Source organism: Pyrus communis, chromosome 17 (genome assembly GCF_041283825.1).
Source record: "Pyrus communis isolate YQ-2024b chromosome 17, ASM4128382v1, whole genome shotgun sequence".
NCBI lineage: Eukaryota > Viridiplantae > Streptophyta > Magnoliopsida > Rosales > Rosaceae > Pyrus > Pyrus communis.
In genome coordinates, this window is record NC_142581.1 from 5,201,337 (window position 1) to 5,208,718 (window position 7,382).

Below are 7,382 nucleotides of genomic sequence, written 5' to 3' on the forward strand. Positions count from 1 at the left end.
TTTGATATATGGCTCTTGAAGAAGTATTATATACGATAGCAACCGCTTTCTGTTTCTTGCTTCTCCAAGTAACTAGATTACCATAAACATTAAGTATCTAGATGTAGACCTCCGATCAGAAATAGAACTTGCCTAAAATGCATTTGTATACCCTTCAACATTTAAATAACTATTCTCGGAGAAAACCAAGCTCTTGCCTGGAGTCATCTTCAAATATCTCCAAAATATGAATTACTGCATCCATATGACCTTTACTACTAGAATGCAAAAACCAACTTACCACACTAACTGCATAAACGATATCAGGGTGCGTGTGGGACAAGTTGATTAACACCCCCACAAGCCTTTGGTATTGCTCCTTGTGAATATACCCAAACACTGATTCTGCTCAATCAGAGTATCCCCTCCCAGCAGAACTATCACCGAGTTATGTTTCATTTTGGGTCCGGTTTGGATTGGGCTAGCCAGCTAGATTTAATCTGGGTCTCTCAACCTTGGGCCTGGGTTACCAAACCAGCCCAAAGAACCAGAAACAAACGCCCCCGGGGGGGGGGGGGGTGGGGAGAGAGAGAGAGATGGCATTTTATCCTCTCACAATCTCTTCACATGAACAGATATCTGTCTGTGAGTCTCCACTCAAAGCGGAAGATAAGAACTTAAACAGAAGAAGAAGAATATGTTATCTGTGGGAATGGGAATAGAGTGCAAGGCAAACCTGAACGCCGCCGTATTGCGGCTGAAGCTGCCGCAGCAAAAGCTTCTATTTGTCAACAGTGTTAATCAACGAGCATTGAATTTGAAGCCGAAGACTTGTTCTTTCTCTGTTTCTCACTCGCTGCCAGAGCTGAGGCTCGGACATACTCGTGCCGCAAGAAACGTCAGGCTCTCAGCCGCCGCCGAGTCTCTGCTCGCCGAAGAAACGGCCACCGATGACGACAACACCGCCCCAGAAAAAGAGGTCTCTTTTTTTCTCCTCCTCAGCATCCCTGTTGGGTTTTTGTGTTCCGTGTCTGTCTTGTTCTGTAATTTAGAACTGTGACATTTTGATATTCCTTAACATTAAGGTTAATTCATAATTGCGTTTATCAACAATTATATGCTGAGCTGAGTTGAATGAATTTCTTTTTATTTTTTCTCCGGATTTTTTCTGAGGTTGTAGAATTTGAAATTTATCTTACTCAGTTATAAGCATGAAACCATACTTATGGATTGTTCTGAAGGGGCTAAAAGCGTTTTTCTTACGACTAGAAACGTTTCTGGCAAAGTTTGCCGAAAATTTTATAAGTGCTAAGTGCTAAGTGCTTTACGATTAGAAAACTCTCTTTAGTGCTAAGTGCTTCTTCTAAAGCACATGGATTTCAAAAAGAAAATATTTCGACGTTCTTGTGATAAAAGTGCTTCTATAGAAAGTGCTTATGAATATAATTGGTTACTTGAATTTACCTTCTGATTTCACACACTTTTCCAATTACCAAATACAAGCATTAGGTCTGAAAAACACTGCTCTTATAGTTATAGCTGAACTTTGTTTCTGTTTTTGGATGATATAGAAGCTGGGAGTGGTGGTGAAGCCATTTGAGAAACCGAGGCTCGTATTGAAGTTTATTTGGATGGAAAAGAACATCGGCATTGCGCTGGACCAGATGATACCCGGCCACGGCTCCATCCCTCTCAGCCCCTATTACTTCTGGCCGAGGAAAGATGCGTGGGAGGAGCTCAAGGTCTTGCTCGAAAGCAAGCCCTGGATATCTCAGAAGCAGATGATTATCCTTCTCAATCAGGCTACCGATATCATCAATTTGTGGCAGCAGAGCGGCGGCAACCTGGCGTAAGCTTTTATGTAGAAAATCTTAGTTTTAAGCTGCTGTGTCTGTGTTATAGTTAGCAATGCTCTTTTGCAACACATTTTGGTTGTTTGCGAATCACATTTTGTTAAATTTTCTTATCTCTCTTCAGATGATATCGACTGTATCTTCCGAGTTCCGATCACATTTCGCTGTTCCGTTCAAACTTCGTTTCGTTTTTGCAATTGAACCGTGTAGTTCAATGTGTTCGTATGCATCCATCGATGCCATTGTTACGCAAGAGATTCTTCTGGCAAAGTGCATTTCGTGTTTGATCTTAATCGACTGTCTTGATCTCTTGACCAAAAGCTACATGTCTTCGATAGCAGCTTTCACAGCGACTGCTGCGTAAGCATCTTCGGAGTACTTGAACATGAATACGAATTACGAAAACCATACGGGGTTAGGTACGAAAGTATAAATCCGAAATCATCTACTTTTTTCAAGAGAAAAATTCTGTATATAATATGGTAACCAATATTTAAAAACAGAGAAGTTATGCCATCCAAAACATAAAAAGGGGATCGACACCATCTACTTGGAGATATAAGACAAATAGCTGGAATAAGAGTATAAGAAACCCTATTGAACTTAAACCCACATGGCAAAGAGTGTTCAGACACAGAAAAGACAGACCAAAGAAAACCCAAATGCCATCATCATTCCTCAAACTCGTGCATGTGATCAAGAAGATAGTTGGCGGCCAGCTCCTCGTTCTTGTTGCACGCAAAGTATACCTCCAGTACTAGTGCCCGATCGAAACCCATAGCTTCAAGCTGCAAGCAAAAGCTTCGAATTGTCAATCACGACCTAAACAATGATATTTCACACATACCAAGCGGAAAAAGTGCACTTGTCACATGCATAGAGAAAATACTACTTACGCGTTCAATGGCCTCTCGCTCTTCAGGGGTGACGGTCACAGCCTGTGGCACTGCTGCACCCAACTGCTCCAATAGGTTCCTGAAACATATAGAGTTCAATAACTTTGAACCGTGTGCATTCAATTATCAACTAAGAAATGGGCAAGTAGAGCAGATTTTCTAACCCTTCACCCCCTTCAACAGGTTCATTAATCAAGCGTAAGAAGTCAGCTTGATGAGCTTGAATGAGCTGCATTAGATGTGGATTTTGTTTCCCCAACTCTTGAAGCATAGGCTGCAACAAGGTTAACCGCCATGAGTCCTCAAATTATAATTAGAATGACAATCTCCGCCAAACTGAGAAAATTAAAGGAGAACAAAATAAAATCAGCTAATAAATAATACCTGCAGAATTTGAGGGTTTGCCTGTACCATAGCTCGCAAGGCTTGGAACTGAAATGGTAAATTGGAAACTCAGATACCACTCTCAGCCCCGCAAAAATAGCAAAAAGCAGACTCACAAATACAAAGATGCATATATATATATACCTGTGGACTGTTGCGCAGAAAATCCAAATTGCCTGCACCAGCATTTGCACCCATATTGGGAAGGCCCTGATTCAACGAGTAGAGTTAATCAGTTCACCTTATACGTTATAATGAGGTACATAGATTACTAAACAACAATATCTACCTGGGGAAAAAGATCAAGTGGGTTTGCATTGGGCCCACCAGTAGGTGCTGCCGGTTGCGGAGCCTGAGCTGGAAGATTTGCTGCCAGAGGATTTGCTGCTTGTTCACCAGCAGGAACTTGGGCCGCTGGTGGGACTTCAGCTTGTTCAGGAATGCCCTAACATGGTGACATGTATAGCAAATTATCAGTTTCTGTGTCAATCTGATAGTAACGCCTAAACATGCTTGCTAATGCATATAGGGATACCATATACTGGAATCAAAACAAGTAATTGATGAGGATTAAAAGACCAACAAAGTATAAATTTCCTTTTTCCAATTTTCTTCAAGGCCATGACAGCAAACTTGTACGAAAATAAAACTTAGAATATATGACAAAAACATCTGGTGGTCATCAATCTATAATCTGTCTTATAAGTTATAATCCAACTCAAATCACCCACCAATTTCAACTGTATATGTAGTTCTGAAGGGAAAGGATCATAACCAACACCATTAAGCATCATCATTATAAAAGTGAATATCACAAAGTACAAGATGTTTATCAACAGAAAGCATAATGGTTCTGAGATAAACAGAGAGACAAAATATGTTTTGTCTACTGCTAAATGACACAGGTGTTAGATAGAAAAACAGAAACACACCTACAAATTAATCAAGTTTAATATATTAACTAGTAATTTTTTTTCTTCCTCATTTCTGTAATCAAACTTCCTTTTCTATCTAAATTTCCCAACTAGCAACATGAAAACAAATAAAGAATCAAAATATCCAAGTTGAGTACTCACAGAATATAGATACTCAACAGCCCTTTCAGGGTTGTTAAAAGCAGCCCGTAAAGCACGGATAACAGTTTCCCGATCCCAACTTCCTCCACCCATATCTAGAATCTGCTGAACAGTAGAATCTAAAGTAGTTCCTGCAACTAAGTTTGATGCAGCTTGGCCATACACATCTGATCTTGAATCAGTAGGAGCTACAACAGCAGCAATTTGGGCAGCAGGCTGTGACCTGGACCAAAGGATGTAATAGAATTATATATTACATATAAAACCTTGAAATGCAGGTTGTATGGTAAACAACAAAGACAACCTTAATGAGTTAGTACTTCTTAAAAAGAGTCAATAAATGAAATTAATAACACTTACAAAAGGGCCATTTATTGGGAACTCAAAATTATTAAATGATAAATAAAAAATTGAAAAAGAAAGGAATGAGCAAGGGATAAAAGCATATTGTACACCCAAAACCATAAACTACTCTAAAAGTTTAGGAACCATTTGAAAATTGAAATTTCTTCCTCTATTTTGGTAAAATTATATAATATGAATAAAATATGTAGTTTCACTAATTGAAATGTTTTATACTTCATATTGCTCTCAGCAGTCAGTAAAAATATTACCATAGAGTTAACATCTATAAGTTTCTGTCAAACTATTTTAGATGAGTGATTCAAAAGAAAATCCAAGGTGTGAAAGTATACTCTGCCACAGCTGGCGCAGGAGCTGGAGCTGCTGGGGGTGGTGTTGCCGTGGTAGGTGCAGTACTAGCAGGTTGGGGCTGCAAAAACATAGCCCACGTAAGATGTACTTTCAAAAACAAATATAATACTGCTTATTTTTGTATTGTACACCTCATAATGAGTGGCTAGATAATGAACATCTATACGCCTACAATTCACCAGAAAGTATATGCAACTTCATAAGTACAATTCCCCAAACAAGAATCCCCCATACATCATTCCGCCCATATTCACAGAAACCTCCTCCTAGGTAATGAAAAGCAAATCTGCTTCCAAGGTTTGTTCATTAAGGAAAAAGAAGAAGATTTTTTCTATCCATGGAGTCAATAAAAAGATTATCAGAATCACGTGTAGAACCAATGTGAAAAAAAGTCAATCCAAAACAATGATAAAAAAAACACAGAAAATGAGCTGACTTTACCTGACTTGTGGCTGCACCTTGCTTACTGGAGGCTCCGGCTGGTGAGGCCTTAGGCTGCAATTGTTAATTAGAACATAGTTACGTAATTAGCATCTGTAGTATAATTATAATTGTAAGTTTATTAAAAACGCCATATACTTGCTATAACAGTATAGTAATACGATTATAAGATCAACAGACAACTCATAAAATGAAACAACATAAACCAATCAAAGTGAGATAAGTAATGGTTATCGCATAACCAACTTGATGCTTAATATTCTCTTTAAGGTCAACAAGTCGATTTCAAAATTCTTTCTTGTAAAGATTGAATAAAATAGTATATATAAGCACAGTTTCATATCTCGCAATTACAGCACTCTCACCTTGGTTAACATTATCACAATAAAACTATTTTCAGCAACATTATTTGCTTCTAGAGTTGTGTCATCCTTGAGAACTTTCCCCTGATGAATAAGCATCTGCTGCGGGGCAGGGTACACATCTGCACCCTGTACCGTCTCTATAATTGTCTTGACATCAGCAACCTGGGAGAAAGGATTAGCACAATAATTACCACACCGAGCTGGACGTCTTAAAAAAAAAATGGATACAAAAAAGCTGTTTGAGTAACCAAAAGTGAATGCATGAGTTGCTTAGTGTCCTGCATATTAAGTGGGCTAAGTAACGAAACAGGAACTTGAAATAAATCAGTTCGATCTTTCATTCATCCAATCCTGTGTAGGCTTGAGATTATCCCATTCACTTATAAACCAGGACTTCGAATCAACGTATATAGGATAAAAGATTACAAATTGAGTCCAAATTAACTAAAAAACTAAACGCCCATAGAAGTGCATCCCTACTCCAATAAACATGAACTTCTCCGAGCGATCAAAGCTGAAAAATTCCGCAACAATGTCAATGTTTGACCATAACACGAACGCTAAAGCTACAGAATTTGCACAACTGGACAACAAATTCACTAAAACTTCAACCAAATTCTACAATTATGCAAACACAAAACAGCGAACAATCAAACAATCTGAACTGAAACTATACCGGGGCGCGAAAAGCCCTAATTAGTATTCAATCCCCAAAAACCCTAATTACCCAAAAGCTGAAGCGATTCAAATTAAGCACAAAAGTAATTGAATTTTCCATCTCCGATGATTAATTATTGAAAATTTGTATATGCGTGTGTTTATACCGTCTCTTCGGGTTTCACTTCGATCTCGAAGTTGGTGCCCTTCAAAGTCTTGACAAAAACCTTCATCGTCTTCTTCAACTTGTACGATTCGGCCCAATTCGTAGAGTTCCAATTCTCCGGCAAGACTCCGATCTCCGGTTGCCGCCGGTCACGTTTTCCAGAAAGAGAGAGGAGAGAGAAACGCGAGAGAGAGAGAGCTCGAAGTCACTGTGATAACGAAAAGCAGTAGTCTTTGTTCTCTCGCTTATATAGTAGCTACAGGATGTAGAAGCAGCGTTCCTCTAAACTGGTGATTTCTCATGTAGTAGTTCTATAGCCAATGATATCATGCCACGTGTACGATTCATGTGTATCTATATGTGAGACATGGGAGATGGATTTGGCTTCGTGAAGAAGTTAGGGAGGATTTGGACTTCGGAGATTACCCAAATTTATGAAATATTTTTTTCGAAAAAAGAAAAGAAGAAGAAAATTTAGAAAACGATATATAGTTTGGATAATACTTATTAATACGAATGTATGTGTGTAAGTGGAACATTTGGAGTTACAATAAAAATTCTGCCATCGTTGTCTTTTGGAATCAATGAGCGAAATCATCGAGGATTTAACCTCAAGAAGTGGGTCTAATTCACATTTGCTAAATTTTATGGGTTGGGTATTTTTTTTTTTTTTTTTTGACAAACGATAATATTAGTGGATTAAATTGTTAGTTGTAAGAATGAAGAGAAATCGAATCTACACCAGAGTACACGAATATGATTGTTCTCGCTATTAATGCGAAGCGCCATCTGCTATGGATTTGGTATTTAGATTTTGCAATTTTTCATGAAAGCTACAATATGCTGATATT

General features: G+C 38.4%; 2 protein-coding genes across 3 annotated transcripts; one reads left to right on the forward strand and one right to left on the reverse strand.

Moving 5' to 3' along the window:
• The first annotated feature begins 593 nt into the window (after positions 1–593).
• LOC137749568 (small ribosomal subunit protein cS23) lies at positions 594–1,989 on the forward strand. Its single transcript, XM_068489688.2, has 2 exons — positions 594–958; positions 1,551–1,989. Exons 1-2 carry the CDS (start codon positions 677–679, stop codon positions 1,830–1,832), a joined length of 564 nt encoding a protein of 187 aa, XP_068345789.2. The 5' UTR covers positions 594–676; the 3' UTR covers positions 1,833–1,989.
• Positions 1,990–2,382: 393 nt separating this feature from the next.
• LOC137749567 (ubiquitin receptor RAD23d) lies at positions 2,383–6,804 on the reverse strand. Of its 2 annotated transcripts, none has more exons than XM_068489687.2 (11): positions 6,533–6,804; positions 5,709–5,870; positions 5,344–5,397; positions 4,884–4,960; positions 4,189–4,411; positions 3,402–3,557; positions 3,257–3,322; positions 3,113–3,160; positions 2,893–3,002; positions 2,729–2,807; positions 2,383–2,620 (listed from the first exon to the last, which is right to left on the reverse strand). In XM_068489687.2, the coding sequence occupies exons 1-11, from the start codon at positions 6,596–6,598 to the stop codon at positions 2,504–2,506; spliced, it is 1,158 nt and encodes a 385-aa protein (XP_068345788.2). In that variant the 5' UTR covers positions 6,599–6,804; the 3' UTR covers positions 2,383–2,503. The 2 variants fall into 2 exon arrangements, with proteins under 2 accessions (XP_068345788.2, XP_088545452.1); XM_088689326.1 differs by having other exon boundaries at positions 5,709–6,222; positions 6,533–6,746.
• Positions 6,805–7,382: the final 578 nt, after the last annotated feature.

Excerpts from the sequence above, each read along its gene's own strand:
- LOC137749568 (XM_068489688.2), top strand. The coding sequence starts at position 677 with ATGTTATCTGTGGGAATGGGAATAGAGTGCAAGGCAAACCTGAACGCC. Across the intron at positions 959-1,550 it reads ACACCGCCCCAGAAAAAGAG|AAGCTGGGAGTGGTGGTGAA; the intron begins GTCTCTTTTTTT and ends TGGATGATATAG.
- LOC137749567 (XM_068489687.2), bottom strand. The coding sequence starts at position 6,598 with ATGAAGGTTTTTGTCAAGACTTTGAAGGGCACCAACTTCGAGATCGAA. Across the intron at positions 4,412-4,883 it reads CCTGCGCCAGCTGTGGCAGA|GTCACAGCCTGCTGCCCAAA; the intron begins GTATACTTTCAC and ends CCTTTGGTCCAG. Across the intron at positions 2,808-2,892 it reads CCTGTTGAAGGGGGTGAAGG|GAACCTATTGGAGCAGTTGG; the intron begins GTTAGAAAATCT and ends TATATGTTTCAG.